Source organism: Pteropus alecto, unplaced genomic scaffold (genome assembly GCF_000325575.1).
Source record: "Pteropus alecto unplaced genomic scaffold, ASM32557v1 scaffold196, whole genome shotgun sequence".
Taxonomy (NCBI): domain Eukaryota; kingdom Metazoa; phylum Chordata; class Mammalia; order Chiroptera; family Pteropodidae; genus Pteropus; species Pteropus alecto.
This window is the reverse complement of record NW_006439717.1, coordinates 682,329-699,189: the sequence shown is the minus strand read 5'-3', so window position 1 is coordinate 699,189 and position 16,861 is coordinate 682,329. Positions and strand designations below refer to the sequence as shown.

The window sequence follows — 16,861 nt, the reverse complement described above, 5'->3', positions numbered from 1 at the left end:
TGTACCATCCATGGCAGGGAAGACAGGCCACAGCAGAGACACAACAGCTCTGTGATAAAAAGAAAAAAAAACAAAAAAAACAAAAAACAAAACCAAAAAAACCCCCAAAACCAAAAAACTCTATAGTACTCTGGGAATGCCCAGGAAGGGCAGTCTTGGGTCATTAGGGAAGGCTTCCTAGAGGAAGAATAGGCCTGGGCCAGAAGCCAGACAGGAGTGGAGAAGGCCTTTCAGGAAGTAGAAGCCTACTGTGTGCACAACCTGGAGGCAAAAGAGAGAACAAGACAGTTCAGGGAAGTCCAAGTAATCTCAAGTGTGACCTGTGTGGTGAGAGAGATCGAGGTGTCGGAGTTCATCTCATGGGCAATGGAGAAGCAGGAGAGGGTTCTGGGGAATAGATGGGCCTGGAGAGAGAGGTTCCTGGGGTCAGGGAGTGAATATTTGGCTGCTCTGGGGATCTCAGCAAGAGATGTCAAAGGCCTTATTGACGGAAGTGTCCATGGCACTGGATTCCTCAGAAATGCAACCCCAGTGTGGCTGGCCCCTCCTTTATCTCCCATGCATCAGGGCCTGAAGAGGGGATTGTCTGGGAAAACCGTGTCCAGCCTTCATCATCCAAGCTGTGAGTCCCTGTGGACATCCAGCTTTTCTCTGTTCTTTGTCCTCTGCTTCCACTTCAGTCCTTCCAGCGTCCTCTGACAGGCTCCTATTTTCTCAGCATCATCCTTAAACTTCCTCTCCCCGTTCCCACAGCCCTGGAAGCTCAGCTCTCCTCCTGGGGAGTGACAGTCCATGTCCGTTCTGTTCATTAACCTTCTCAATTCCAAAGGCCTTCCTATTTTCATTTGTCTTCCTCCCATAACCACACCCTGGAGCTTGTCTTTCTTAAAATACCTGCTCTTCTCAAAGCTTAAACATTCTGCTCACTGGACACATCCCTCTGTGCTTCTGATTCTGACTCCCTTGTTCTCTCCAGCTTGTCCCGGAGTCTCATTCACCTAGACCGCCAGCTCCCTCCCCCCACCTCTACCCTCTCCCCATACCCCAGGAACTTCTGGCTTTCATGCCCTTCCCTGTCTGCCACCCGCTCCCCAGTTGCCCCTCTGGGCCGATGGAGCTGGCTGCCTTCCTGGTTTCCACCCCCAGGGCTGCTGTGCTGCATAGAAAGCAATAAGCCACCTTATAGATCCTGGCCTCTTCCCTCAACAGACCCTTTCCACCACTCCTGCTGCTTCTCTCTCTGTTCTCCACTGCAGCTCTTTCAAATCCTCTCCAGTGCCCTCAAGCCCCCACCTCTCGCAGTCTCTGGGCAGCTGACTTCCTCCTAGTTCACAAAGAAAGCAGGAGCCCTAAGTCAGGAATTCCAACTTTCTGCCACATTGCAACATCATCCATACCCCATGTTTCTTCCCTCTGAAACATGGCCCACCTCCTCCTGACTGTGACCAGCCTGGGGTCTGGACCCCAGCTCCTCCCTCCTCCGTGGAAATGGAACATCATTTGTTCTCCCGCCCCTCTCTTTAACACATTCTTCCCCAGCTCCTCCCATGATTACTGAAAGCCCTCTGTCCTCCCCTTCTTCCTCACCTTGCATTCACTCCCACCCACTGCTCCTGGCTTCTGCAATTCCCCAGACCCTGCTCTTACTTATTCCAGAAGCACCTCAACATCAGAACATCAGAACATCAGTCTACGGCCACGCCACCTTGAACGTGCCCAATCGCGTCTGATCTCGGAAGCTAAGCAGGGTCGGGCCTGGTTAGTACTTGGACAGGAGAACCCCTAGGAATACCAGGTGCTATAAGCACTTTTTTTTTTTTAAAGAACATCAGAATTTATCTCATTATTTCTGCCCAACCTGTTCCTCCTCCAGGGCTCCCCATCTCAGTAAAGGGTGGCAGGGCCCAACTATACCCCAGAGTCATTCTGTTCTCCCTCCTCCCTCTATCCCACATCTCTTCACCCACCAAGTCCCCTCAAGGCTTCTTTTCAATATCCTCAGAATCTATCATTATGCTTTTCATATGCCAGGCACTCACCCTGCAAGTACTTGGCATGTTATTCTTTGGAGTAGTCATTCAACAAGCATTCCTTGGAAAGCCCATCCTGTACAGCATTGACTTGACTCACGTTCACAGTTCAATTCTGACTCAGATCGTTGTCCCACCTGGCACTTTTCTCTCATCCTAATACCAATAATTGACCTGAACTTCACCTTTATTGTCCAATTCTGCCTTGCCACCTAAGCTCCCTAGGAGTTTGGCTGCTACTCCTCACGACCATCTCTGGCTTCTGTTGGCTTCACCCTGACCTGTCAGTGGCAATTATGATGAAGAACTGCAGTGGCTAGGAAGTCTCCTTGGCGGCAGTGGATATACTGGGGAAATCATCTGAGATGGGGCTGGTGGGGATAGTGACTCTATTAGAATTCCCTTAGGGGAATTAATTATTAATCTATGCACCCAATAAATATTTATTGTGTCAGGGACTAAGCTAGGGCCTAGGGATACCTCAGAAAACAAAAAAGACGCGGGTTTCCTTCTCTCTACAGGTGCTTACAATTTAGTGGGGGAGATGTTTGTCATACAAATGTCATGATTATGACCAAGATGAGTGCTCTACCGCAGTGGCACATGGTGCTTGAGTATGTAATAGGGAGGTTTGCCCTTTTTGAGGGAGTGATGATTAAGCTGAGATCCAAAGGATGAAGATGTATTAAAAAAGAGAAGAGAGGAGAGGCGAACATCCCAGCTAGAAGGACCAGCATGTGCAAAGGCCCTGGGGGAAGCAGAGGCAAAATACAGGACGAGAAGTCCTGTGTGGGTAAGAACCACACAGCACATACTTCTTTAAAATCGTAAAATAACATAACACAAAATCCACCAATTCGACCACCTCAAAGCATGTAACTCAGTGGTGTTTAGTAAATTCACAATATTGAGCAGCCATTACCACAATGTAGTCCCAGCACATTTCATCACCCTGTACCCACAGTGGGAGATGCTGTACCCACTGAGCAGCCACTGCCCATTCCCTTCTCCTCGGCCCCTGGCAACCACCCATCTACTTTCTGTCTCTATGGATTTGCCTATTCTGGGCATTTTATATAAATGGAATCACACAATTTGTGGCCTTTCGTGACTGGCTTCTTTCACTCAGAATGTTTTCAAGATTCATCCATGTTGTAGCATGTATCAGTACTTCATTCCTTTTTATGGTTGAATCATATTCCATTATATGGACATACTGCATTTTGTTTACGCATTCATCTGTCGATGGACACTTGGGTTGTCTCCATCTATTGTCTATTGTGAATAGTGCTGCTATAAACGTGTGTGTGCAAGTTTTTGTTTGAACACCTGATTTCAACTTTTTCGTGTATTGATATTGAATTGCAGCATAATGAGCTAGGAGTGGAATTGCAGGGTCATGTGGTAACTCTGTGTTTGCCTTTTTGAGGAACAGCACACACTTTTCACTGTACTCATTTGACATTAATAACAAATTCAAGCTGTGATGTGATAATACAGGGGTAAAGGTGATATCTGAGAGTAAACGCTATCTTCTAAAATTTACAATTTATTTTCATCTCTTTTCATTCAGGTTATTTAAAGTGAAAGAGAACAGGCTGAGAAGGGTCATTTAATAAACTGCCCCTCAGACTGAATAAATTGCCCCATACTATCAGCTCCACAAGGCCAGGGATCTTTGTCAATTTTGTTTCCTGGTATATCTAAAAAGCCTGAAACAATGCTTGGCACACAGCTGGTGCTCAATAACTATTTGTTGCATGAATAAATAAATACAATGAACTGTTTCAAGTGCCCTAAAACCCCAAGGAAACAGATATTCAGCAGCTAGAACCAGAGAGAATGGGCTACCATTGCAGCCAGAAGTGGGTGTTTAGATAAGGCGAGGATTCTTCAGAGCCATGGGCCCTCAGCCTTTGGAGAAGTCTCTACTCATATTTTTGAACGCTTGCCGCGTGCGGGTCATTTTACATTTGTTCACCTGGAAGCTTAGAGAGCCTCAGTGGCTTTGTATTCCACAGCCAGGCAGCTTTGTATTCCACAGAGTTTGCCCGTAGCCCACTGGACATCCAGGCCTTCCTCCCTTAAAGGGCACAGAAATCCCTCCATCCCAGGGCCTGGGGGTGAAGTCAGTCCCAGTGATTCCCAGGGGCCCTCAGAAGCGCTGTGGAGAATACTTGGTTCTCCCATCCCCCAGCAGAGGCCTGAGGGAGGAGGGGAGGATGGCAGCAGAGCGTGCAAATTGGAGGCTGATATTGAATTGCAGCAAAATGAGCAGAGGATCAAGTGCCCTACCTGGACCCACCCTGGAGAATACCAAAGCCTCAGCTGGCTCTCACGAGAAGGTGGCAGGCCCAGCCCTAGGCGGAATCATGGTCAGATGAGCACCGTCATAAGGTCTGTGGCTGGTCTCACAGGCAAAAAGACACCATTGGTTTAGCTGAGGCCTTCTCTTCCTGGGCCCTTCCCTTTCCTGGCCTGGGCATCTCACATTCACAGAGCTCCTCCTGGGTTTTAGGAACAGAGCTGGGGAGATCAGGGGGAATCAGAGCCAGGCTGGGATGCTGTCCCAGGCCTTGTTTTCAGGGACTATGGAGGGGAAGGGGATAGGAACACACCCAAACACCCAGGATTCTGAGTAAGTCAGGGAGGGTGAAGGGTGTGGGGCTGGGCTGGAATCCAGAAAGATCTGAGTTTGAATTATGGCTTAGTTACTTCTCAGCTGTTGGACCTGGGGCAAACAATTCATTCTACAAACATATTTTTGAGCAACTATTCTACACCAATCTCATGTTAAGTGTTGAAACTACAAAAGTGAATTCAATACTATTTCTATCCTCAGAGCTTAAACAAATCATCCAGGACAGCATGATTTGTGCCGTCATGAAGATGAAGCAGGGTGCTGTGGAGCAGGGGGCAGACAGAAGGTGGTGACCAGCTTAACGTCCTTGAGCTTCCCTTACCCTAATCCATAAAATGGAGTTATTTTGTACCCACTTCACTACAGAGATGAGATAACTGGTGGAGAGAGAGTGTGAGCTTAGCTTGGTGTCTCACACGATGGATGGGCAGGGAAGCATGAGGCTGATGGGGCAGAGGCTTGAGAGAAACAGGAGGAGGTGTGGTGCCAGGGCGGGAGGAAAGTGAGTCTAAAAAGGGTGCTGCAGGTCGCCCAGTTGGAGGAGGTGTGGTGCCAGGGCGGGAGGAAAGTGAGCATGGTGACATGCAGGGAAGAGAGAGACCTTTGCAGAGTCTAAAAAGGGTGCTGCAGGTCGCCCAGTCGCTGGAACCCATGGATGCTGGGGAGCCAGGGCAGTTCAGCTGCAGCTGTTCTGAATGGGAAGTCAAACAGGTTTGGGTGACCTTTGCAAGCCAGGTGGTGGGGCTCTGCCCACAACCTTCCAGTTTGTTACCACTCCTTCTCTGGTAACAATCCCGGCTTGGCCTGGCTCTGGTGTTCCCAGCTCCTCTTTCTCCCAGTAGGGCATAGACACCAGCTCTCCTGAGCCAGCCGGCAAATACTTTTCTCTGCCCTTCAGCCTGCATCCAGGGTGAGTGGAACCCCAGGGAGCCACGGGGCCACCAAGGTACCCTCAGCTCTTTGGGGCCTATAGCCTGGCCAGCTTCCCCTAGATGTGATGGACAGCTCAGTTAAGGGAGAAGAAGTATGCCCTCCAGCAGCCTCCTCCTCCCAGCTGGTTTCCTCTCCTGCTAGCACCCACAATGGCTCCCGGCTGCCCTCCTGTAAATAGGCTTTTTAAATCTGCAACCTGCGCTTCTCCATTCTGCAGTTATATGGGACCCCATTAGTCAGCTTCTCCAACCCTCCCCCTTGTGCACAAATTCCTGCCACAGCTTCCTTGATGCTTGCACAGCCTTTTTCGGATTCCTTCAAGCCACTGGAACTCACCACTTCACAATGCAGGGTTATTAGAAAGGTTCCCCTGCCCCCGGCCCCTTACTCGCACCTAATCCTTTCCAAATGAAGACAAACTTGTTCCTGACCCCTGCTCACCCCACCAATGCATAAATGCACAGTCCCCGTCACTGCCCAAGCTCCGAGAATCAACTTCTCTCTTGAATTAGGTCCCTGAGGAATGCCATGGGGCTGCAACATAGAAGACGCAGAGCAGGGTACAGGTAGGCTTGTGGCGACAGGAGCTGGTGGTTTTGCTCATTTACTCATTTGATAAACATTTATTGAGAACGTATAATGTGCCAGGCCCCGTGCTAGGCTCAGGGAGTGCAATGGTGAGCAAACCCAGATATAGTCCCTGCTCTCTGGGAGTTCACAGTTCAGAGGAGGAGCAAGGCACTGAAGAGATAATTACCAGCCTCCGAGTGTTACAAAAAGGCAAGATACACCACTGGTGATGTTCCAGAGAGGTGTGATATTGAGGCTACAGGAAGCCCTCCCCAAAGAGTGAAGAGAAGCTATGGCAGGAGTTTGTGCAAAAAGTGATTTTTAAGCCAGAATTGAAAGTGGTATTTTTTCAGACTGTGAGTGCAATCCATTAGTGGGTCATGAAATCCATTTAGTAGTTGTAACCTGAATTTCTTTTTTAGTGAAACAGAGTAGAGGAATTTAAAATATCACATTTAGTAAAAACTTTTGCGAAATGTGAGTCTTAGTTATATCGCTCTCTCTATCTTTCTATCCAGGTAATGTTTATGGATTCGAATATTAAATGCATTTCTTCCTGCGAGTCTCAGTCAAAAAAGTTTGAAAGTCACTGGCCTGGAGTTTGAGGACGAATTAGCCATGAGAAAACGGTTGCTAGGAATTTAAAATATCACATTTAGTAAAAACTTTTGCGAAATGTGAGTCTTAGTTATATCGCTCTCTCTATCTTTCTATCCAGGTAATGTTTATGGATTCGAATATTAAATGCATTTCTTCCTGCGAGTCTCAGTCAAAAAAGTTTGAAAGTCACTGGCCTGGAGTTTGAGGACCAGTTAGCCATGAGAAAATGGTTGCTGAGGGAACAACACATATCAGAACCCAAAGGTGAAGGGGTTGGAAGGAGGACACACCAAGCTCAAGGCCAGCCGTGCTCTGTGTACAGTGGGGAGCTAAAGGATAGGTGAGTTTCCATCTTCTTCACCCTTGGGCCCCACCCCATGGGCAGGAGAGAGACTGCAGGAAGCTGTCTTTGTGTCTCCTCAAGATCCTGGGCCTCAACCTTCCCTGCTTTCACCTGGGCCTCGTGTCAGGACTGCCTGGCCTTTGAGCTGGGTTTAGAGAATGAAGTCAGCCTGTCACTGAGGGGAAAACCTGAATTTCTGGATCAGACAGACCTGTTTACGTAGCTGTAGCTTGTCTCTGCTATTTACCGGCCTTGTGGTCTTGGGAAACTTTTATAACCTTTCTGTGCCTCAGTTTCCTGCTGTGTAAAATGGGTCTAAGATGATTCGTCTCTGAAGGTCCTTGCGAAGATTCAGTTTGAAACCCAAATGTCCCTGGCTCTCAGTCCTCTGGGTTTTCCTTTTGCTTTCACATAGAATAGAATTGCATATAAAAATACAGGGTGCACAGTTAAATTTCAATTTCAAATAGAGGAGCACAGCAAATAATTTTTCAGTATAAGTATGTCCCATATATTGCTTGGAATTACTTCAAATTTACCTGGGCATCCTGTATTTTATCTGGCAACCCTACATGGAAATCCAATGGCTTATCAATAAGTATTTGCACTCTGTCCCAGAACTGCATGGATCCTGTACCCTACCATATTTCTTGGGCTTCCTGAGGTGCCTGAGCCCCAGCCTCTCACTTCTCCTGCCAGCCGCTGCCTGGGTTTTCTCTCTTCATTCTGTCTCACTTCACCTGACCGTGGATCTATCCCTTCTCTTTCATTCCTCAATGTTCCAGCCTCACAGGCTGTGGTGTGTGACCCACTTTTACCGACCTTGTTGGTAGAATGGAAAGCATTTGCAGCTCAGCTCAGAGCAGGCAACATACCTCACATCAGCTGTCAGACAGCTCAGGTCCTGAATTCTGTCACTGTCCTCCCACATTGGGCATCCTCACTGGCCCAGCTCCCCACAGACAACCTCCTCCTCTCTCTGCTTTTCCAGGGGCTCAGCCCCCTCGTTCAAGCCACCAGCCAAGTCACTCGAATCCCTGTTTCTTTATTATTCAGAGTGCTTTAGCATTCTTTCTCACTTCTTTCTCATCTTGATTATTTGGGGGGGCGGGGGCGGGGCGGTGAGGTAGGGATTTACTTTCACAATCAAAAAAGTCCTCTCAAAGACAGATTCCTGGGGTTCTAATTCTGCCTCTCTGCTTACTAGCTAGAAAGTTACTTAACCTCTCTCTGCCTCATTTTCCTCTTCTCTAAAAACTGGGCTGGTAACATTTAGCTCACAGGATTGCTGCGAAAATTAAGAGGGTTAATACGTGTAAGAACGTCTGGAGCAGTGCATGACAGAGTGAGCACTAAATATGTGTTTAATATTATAACTGCTATATTTCATCAGTCCTAAAGTGTACCCTTTTTTTCTCATCTCAGCATCTTTTACAATTGTGCTGTCTTACAGCAGCTGGGAGAGGCTGTCACTACCTGTGCGTACTTAAACTTGGTCGGGTGAGTTCCAACGTGCCTTCTCATTTCCACGACTGTGCTGTTTAATTGCTGTTTAAATGTCTTCAAAAGGTTACGTTGTGGTTTATCAGTTAAACACAGAGTTATTGTGTAAACACAAAGGCGAGGAAATAGAGGAGCACAGCAAGAATTTGAGATTAGTGAAGCAAATAGTTATCACTAAAGAACAATTCCATATTTTCTTGCAAAACAACAGCCAAGTGTTTTATGAAACCTAAGAAAGGAAGAGCCCCATAAGCAGATAAAACTGTGGTATGTTTTATTACTTAGAAAAGGACAACATGATTGCCAGTCACACATGAAGCAAGAAAACACCTGCGATAAAGTTTACAGAATGATCATCCGAGGCTTGGAAAGAAATTCTGGAAACAGTGGACAATCTTGCAAGAAATGGTGCGTCACTACACTTCCGATGGCACGGAGGGTGATACTGTGTAAGAAAACATTGGGGACTCTGAATCAGAAAGGAATTTTGGAAAGTTGGACTCTGAACGTGAAGAAATCTTAGGACTACTGTTGACTGTTGAACAATGCGGGGTTAGGGGTGTCGACCCCCTGTATAGTCGAAAATCCACGTGTAACTTTGACTCCCCAAAAACTTAACTTCTAATAGCCTACTGTTAACCTGAAGCCTCACCAAAAACGGAAAGTCAATTAACACATATTTTTTATGTTTTATATAGTATATACTGTACTCTTACAATAAAGTAACTGAAGAAAAAGAAAATGATATTAAGAAAAATCATAAAGAAGAGAAAATACATTTACAGTATTGATTTTTTAAAAATTTATGCGTAAGTGGACTCGCACAGTTCAAACCCATGCTGTTCAAGGGTCAACTATATTTTAGCCAATTGATTTTGCCTATAATTTCCTTTTTTATGCATTCACAAGGGTGATTTTGACTTAAAGACCGATATCTAAATAAATCTAAAACACTTCTTTCAATAAGTATAAAATAAAAATTGGTAAGAAAACATTTTCAGGTCATTTTCCTTTCCTTATTTTTTAAAAATTATTTTTAATTGTGGTAAAGTACACATAACACAAAGCTTACCATCTTAACCATTTGTAAGTGTACGGTTCCGTGGTATTAAGTATATTCACATTGTTGTGCAACCATCACTGCCATCCAACTCTAAAGAAAGTATTTTCATCATGCTCTAATTAGTAGTGCATCATACAATTAATGACAACTTGGACTTCATAAAGATACCACATAGTGGTCGCTGGAGACAAAACGCAGCCCTCCCCTGGGGAGCTCCACTGCCTACCAGAAAGCAGAGCTTGAACCCTGAGGCTCCGACAGGAACACTTTCTTCCTTTCTTGGCTCAAAGGCTAAGACTAGGGCCCCAGTCATGGTCGGAGCCCTCGCCTCCTCCCAGATGGGCCCAGACCAGAAAGTGGCTAAATTGCAATCTCTCCCTCTGAATCTTTTCCTAGAGCATTGGGAACGCCTGAGGTTGGGGAGGGATGGCTGCAGGCAGAGAACCAACGTTCCAGGTAAGAGCTGTGCCCTGGAAAAGGAGAGGGGGCAGGCAGGTCCAGGGGGAGCTTTGCCTGAAGCAATCGGAAACCTACTGGGTACTGGACTCAGAGTGGGCAGGTGGGTGTAGGAAATGTGGAGTTCATGTCCGCCCCAGTCCTCAGTCCATCTGGATTTATCTCAGCCTCTGGCAGGAGGCTGGGCTAGAGAAGGAAGTTATCTGTATTCAGAAGAAGCTGAGCTTCTACCTGTGTATCAGGCACTGTTCTAGGCACTGGAAATACATCAGAGAACAAACTGCATAAGAATCCCTGCTTTTTTGGAGATTCCATTCTGTTTGGGTCTCTTCTTTCTTCCCCTCCTCCTTCTCTTCTTCCTCCTCCTCACTAGCAGATTCACAACTCCCAATATATACCTGGATGATGCATTCTCAATTGCAACACACTTGCCTATTTATTATTTTGCTCCATCCTCAAAACAATTTTGTGGGGTGGGCATCATTACTCCCATTGTCTGGATGGGGAAACTGAGGCTCAGAGTGTGACTTGGCAGTGTAGGGTGTGGTGGAAAGCTCCAGATCAGGTTCTAGTCCCAGCTCAGCTACTAACTTTTGGAACCACCTTGGATGAGTCACTTGCCATCCCTGGGCCTCGATGTCCCCGCACCCCCATGATACAATAGAAGGAGCTCCACTCTACAGTCTCCAATCTCTCCCAGATTTCCATTCTTGGGATTGTGACTTGCCTGGGGACCTGCTGGCCAGAAGGTAGAGCAAGGTCCAGAAGCCAGTTCTCCTGACCACGCTCTGAGCCTGAGGCTGCTTTTTCATCCCCAGGAGACGGAGTAAGGCTGAAGGGATTAAGGAAGAGCAGGGCATGAGGCCTGGAGGACAATCGGACCTAAATACCTCCTAGAACCCAGGCCAGAGCAACGTTGATGGCAGGAGGTGGTGTTGCCCATTGCTGGGCTGAGAGAGCACCAAGGCCGGAGAGCCATCAAACATTGCAGCCTCCCTGAGCGTGCACAGCTCGCTGCCCCAAAGAAATGATCTTCCCCAGAGACCTGTGTGGCTTTGAGCTCCAGGGGTTGCCTAGAGCCTGTCACAGATCCTGGAACCTTAACATGTGGGCTTGAGGAGACCTGTTCTCCTCCTCAGAGTATAAATAATCCTATTAATAATAGCTAATATTAATTGATGGCTTACTATAAGCCAGGCGCTGCTCGGAGCACCTTATTTACATTATTTCATTTAATCCAAATCCCAATCCAATAATGTAAGTTTATTTCCCCCTTTTTACAGAGACAGACAAGAAAGGGCTCACTAAGATGGATGAGCATGATGCTGTAATGAAAACCTACACCTTCTTCGGTTGACCCCCTGAGGTTGGCTCCACCAGCCAGAGCCAGAGACCCAAAGCCATGGAAACCACCCCCTGCCTTCAAGCTATGAGAGCTGCTATTTGGCTGGGGTTCCAGGGAGGAGGTTATATTTAATGACTTACGGGTGATTGATTGCAAGAAAGCAACCATGGAAGGGACACACAACCTTTCTGCTTTGGAAGGTTCATGTCACAAGCCAACCAGTTGTTTTCCATCCCATTCAAGAAGGAATAATTGGAGTTCAGACATCAGGAAGGACTTCCCAATCACTGGAAGAGGTAGCGTTGACATCCACTCTCATGGTCAGTTTTGGGTGAAGCGTTGCCCCTGTTCTGGCCAACAGTTTGAGTCAGAGAGGAGGGGTTTGGCACAATCTCCTACAGAATCCCCATTCACAGAGTCCATGGGGGCAGGGGGCCGCCCTGGGGCAGCAACCTTGGGGTAACCGAGGGAACAAACACGGAAACACAGGACGTCAGTCCTTATCTGTAGCTTATTAATGGGGAACATTAGTCAGCTGTGAAGTCCAAGATAGAGTGATAGGCATGCAGTGGGCAGGGGTGGGGAGTGGAGGTAGGGGGCAGCCATAGAGGAGAGGAGGATTGGCCCAAACTCCACTTCCACCCCACGTGTTCAAATCCAGGATGAAAGGACCCTATAAATGCCCATGGCTCAGCCTCCACGGTGATCCCGAGAGAGAGAGAGAGAGAGAGCCACAAACCTCCTGCCCCGAGACAGCCGGGCCAGCCCTCGGAAGGCCCCACAGCATGTGGGAACTCCGATCCATAGCCTTCTCCAGGGCTGTGTTTGCAGAGTTCCTGGCCACACTCATCTTTGTCTTCTTCGGCCTAGGCTCAGCCCTCAACTGGCCACAGAGCTTGCCCTCTGTGTTGCAGATTGCCATGGCCTTTGGCTTGGCTATCGGCACCCTTGTGCAGGCTCTGGGACACATCAGCGGGGCCCACATGAACCCTGCTGTGACTGTGGCCTGCCTGGTGGGCTGCCATGTGTCATTTCTTCGAGCTGCCTTCTACGTGGCTGCCCAGCTGCTGGGGGCTGTGGCAGGGGCTGCCCTGCTCCATGAGATCACACCCCCAAACGTCCAAGGAAACCTGGCTGTCAATGCTGTGAGTAACTGGAACTTAGTCCATTCCACACAGGGCAGATCCTGGGGAGTCCCTTATAGAGGATAAGATGGGAGGGAACAGATCTGGGTGAGGGTCTGGGTGGGGAGAGACAGAGGGAAGGAGGGTGGGTAAAGATGCTGGAGGCAGGAACACAGCTGCCATAGGAGAATCAAGGTAGAAGAAGCAACAATGCAGAGAGGAAGCAGGACATATGTGCTTTTTGCCCTGGGCCTCGTGGAGGAGGAGCAGCATCAAGGTCTCTATCGGACTTGATGCTTGCATTCGAGTAAGGTCAGGGCTAGGACTCAGCAGAAGACAGGGTCCCAAAGCAGATGTGCTTTCCTACCTGAAAGGAACTTCAGAGTGTAAGTCCTGAGGGTCTTCTACAGGGAAGAAGGGTGCAACATTTCTTCAACATCTACTGTGTGCGAGCCTCAAGGCAAATGTTTCTCATGGGCCTCGCATTGACATTTTGCAACAACCTTGCAAAGCTGAGATGGGTATATCTTTTCTTAAGGATATGGGAACTGAGGCTCAGAGAGGGGAAGTGCCAGAGCCAGACTTCAAACCCAAGCTTGACTGCAAAACCCATAATCTTTTCACTTGACCAATGTCCCTTCCCTGAGCCATCGTCAAGGAAACTGAGGCTCAGGGAAGGGAAGTATAGGCCAAAAGTTTTATTGTTTGTCAATGCCAGAGAAAGCACCAGAACGCGAAGGAAAGCTAAAGGAGTAAGGTCTCTCCAGACCCTGGCGCCTGTGAGCTAACTGCTAATCAGGCAGATGCCGCAGTCCTTCCTCCTCTATGGCCCACCCTCCCTTCTCCTGGGTCCGTGCAAGGCCTGGGCATCTGAGGGGATGGGTTGGGAGGGATGGTCTGTGCCCCTTCAGTACAACTCTCACTCCACACGACCCCCATCCCAAGCCTGGACAGCAAGTGCCTCTTTCATGCCTCAGTCTCCTGCATTTCTTGGCCTGCTCTAGCCCTGGGCCACTGGATAAGAGCTCTGATACCTCTGAAAAGTCCTGCACACTCTCTGTGGCCACCTTCTCCTCTGCATGGGTGGTCCTCCCTCAAAGGAGGGGCAGAAGTATCCCAATTGGGTAGCTTCTCTCTTCTTCAAATTGGAAAATGTGATGAGGCCGGGAGCTCAGGGCTGAGAAGACACTAGAGTGGCCATGGTGGTGGACAAACTGAAGAGTGTGACTCTTTCCGTTGAATTAGTTCAGTTGGCAGCAAAGAGAGGAGCAGATAGACTGAAAGAGGAACTTCCTGAGAGCATGGCCAAGAAAGTTTCAGATTGTGTGGCTAGGGAATCTCCTCTAACAGAGAGACAGTGGGATTGCTAGAGGGATGTGGGGATACCCTTCCTGCTCCTTCATCGTTTCAGAGTTGACCGGGGCCCTCAGAATAAAATGGTCTGGAAAAGTTCCCCCAAGTTATTGCTCAGCATCTACTATCTTGAAGAACCCTGCCTGGCTGGAAGGAGGAAGCAGTGGGGCTGCCTCAGCTGTCCTCTGAGGTCCCCAGGCCACCAGGAAGTTCTCGTTGATGTGCACCTGCTCTGTGCCAGACCAGACATCATCTCATTCTTGGTATAATACTGTAAGGTGAATTCTGTGATCCCTCTACCCTGAGTGGTAAATTGAGGCTCAGCATTCAAATGACTCAAATCACAGAACCAGTACGTGTCAGCACCTGAAAACGGACCTAGAATGTCTGACACCAAACCCGTGTTCGCACTGTCTCTCTCACCAGACGGAATGAGGCTGGGGCTTTGCCTTGCTCATTTTCAGTCTTTAAACAGTCCTCCTGAATTTTATTATCCCCATTTTACAGAAGGAAAAACTGAGGCTGAAGTAAATAGAATCCCTCGGTAAATCAGAGGCCTCCAAAGTATCTGCCTTTAAAGCTCTTTTCACTATCCCCAACTAGAGGCTCTGACATTGGATCACAGGGAATTGAAGTTAGACCCTAGAGAGTCTCAGTGGTGATAGCCCAATGGCTAGGACCCAGGGGTAGGGGTTCAGGGCCTAAAGAAGGAACATGGGTGGTGAGAGCTGTCACAGCTCCTCCCAGTGCAGTGCCCAGCCCCAGAGGGAAGGGTGTAGGGCACAGGATGACAAAACCCAAAGAGAAATCCAGTACTGGGTGCGGTCAAGTTATGAAATTGCCTCTTTACTTGGCCTTAAGTTCTCTCATCACCCAAGGCAGGGTCTGCTGGAACCCCAGGCACCTGCATGGGTGTGGAGGCATTGCAGTATAGGGCTCCAGCACCCCCAGCCCAGCCTCCACAGGAAATACAAGGAGCAAACCCACAGGGCAAAATTGAGGCCTGTAATGCAGTGGGAAACAGGCAAGGTAAGAGGAAAGAGTCAAATGTTAGATTTGTGGGGTAAGGGGACACACTAGAACCATCCCCAGATACAAGTCCCTAGACCCTGTCCATGGGAGCCCTTTGACCATTGAGAAGAAAGACAACAGGCCTCTTGTTACACAAGTATCTTATGGCCCAGGAAGAGAGGAAAGTCTTTCTATTAGCTAACCTAAAGTTTCCTACTATATTCAAAATCTCTCCCTTTCTTGTTCTTCAGGAAATGAATTCTGGACTCAGCATCTTTTTCTTCTTGCACTGTAGCCCCTAAATCTAAAGGTCTGTAGAGTCAGTTTTCCTATCTCTGGCTGGGGGACCATAGGCAGTCTTGGGGTCTATCCCTCTGCCTTTGGGTCACAGCCCAAGAAGAAGCTGTAGGTAATTTGGGCTAAGGTGTTCTGGCTCCCAGCCTGGAAGCCTCTCTGGAGCCTGGAAGCCTCTCTGGAGCCTTGACTGCAGGTGGGCAGAAAGATGGAGCCAATGTAGGAAGATGCTCACTGTTTTCCCACCCTCCCTGTCTGTCCCCAGCTCCACAACAACACGACAGTTGGCCAGGCCGTCACCGTGGAGCTATTCCTGACCTTGCAGCTGGTGCTCTGCATCTTCGCCTCCACCGACGAGCGCCGTGGAGACAGCCTGGGCACCCCCGCCCTCTCCATTGGCTTCTCTGTGACCCTGGGCCACCTCCTTGGGGTAGGTTGTGGCTACTGGTTCCAGCCTCCCTGGAGGGGCAGACACACAGACTTTCCCCCAAAGAAGCTGACATACACAGACCACTCTAGAAACTGCTACAGAACCCTCAAAAGTTATAGACACAAAGATGCCCCAGAAGGACAGATATACAGAACTCCCAAGAGGGACAGACATACCCCAGAGGGTTTGACTGCCAGATACCCCAAAGGGACACATACCACTCCAGCCTCAAATGAATACAGAGCCTTGTGAATATAACATGAACTTAATTTGTCTGTGGCATAGACTCCCTCTAGGTTGAGATCAAGCACTGGAGAAGGGTACAAAAACTCCCTGCCCAGTCATCACCTCCCTTCACTCTCTGACCCCTATCTTCCATTGTAGATCCACTACACCGGCTGCTCTATGAATCCTGCCCGCTCCCTGGCTCCAGCCGTCGTCACCGGCAAATTTGATGACCACTGGGTAATGGCTGAGACCTCCCTGCCTTCCCCTCCTCCAGAAACTCATCTCAGCAAAGGCTGGAATAGAGTGGGGTGGGGGCTCAGCAAACTCTCCACACTTCTTCTCCCTTGGGAGCCTTGAGTTTCACCCTACAGGTCTGATGCTAAAGACTCAGTTTCCACATCTGTAAGTGAGGATAATTGCAATTCTGGCCTCACTGGCATTTTGGAAAGATTAAGTGAGGTAGGTTACTGGTGTAAAACAGATCGCTTAGAACTCGATAAATGGTAGTATTTATGCTAGCTAACACATATTTTTATTATTTAGCACTTATCTAGTGCTTAAGTACAACGCCTTATTCTAAGTGCTTTGCCAATATTAACTCATTTAGTTTTCACAACAACCTTAGAAGGCTAAGTATTATTATAATGAAAGGAAACTGAGGCACAGACAGGGTAAGTAACTTGTTTAAGTTCACCCAGGCAGTCCGCGTTGGGACGCGCACCCTTAGCCCCCAACGAAAAAGTCTTCCCCAGCAGCTCATGTTGTCATTACTAATTATATGATAGTATTTTGTAACCCTGATCGCGTGTGAGGCCCCTTTCCCACGCGAGGTGGGGAGAGGAGCAGATCCCCAGGCTCAGAAGCGCACGGGGAGTGGTGGCGCGGCGGGCGCTGTCCTCCTGCCCTGTCACCCCTACCCCACCCCACCCACCCCCGC

At 48.4% G+C, this 16,861-nt stretch overlaps 1 protein-coding gene and 1 pseudogene across 1 annotated transcript in view; both read left to right on the top strand.

Annotated features, from left to right (window-relative positions):
* Positions 1 to 1,688: 1,688 nt before the first annotated feature.
* Positions 1,689 to 1,807, top strand: LOC112483903 (annotated as a pseudogene).
* A 10,398-nt stretch (positions 1,808 to 12,205) lies between these two features.
* The window catches only part of LOC102887095 (aquaporin-2), a 6,748-nt gene continuing 2,092 nt past the window's right edge, over positions 12,206 to 16,861 (top strand). Inside the window, exons 1-3 of the mRNA XM_006916903.1 lie at positions 12,206 to 12,629; positions 15,532 to 15,696; positions 16,081 to 16,161. Coding sequence (XP_006916965.1) covers positions 12,270 to 12,629; positions 15,532 to 15,696; positions 16,081 to 16,161 — 606 coding nt within the window. The 5' untranslated portion in view covers positions 12,206 to 12,269. The remainder of the gene's footprint in view (positions 12,630 to 15,531; positions 15,697 to 16,080; positions 16,162 to 16,861) is intronic.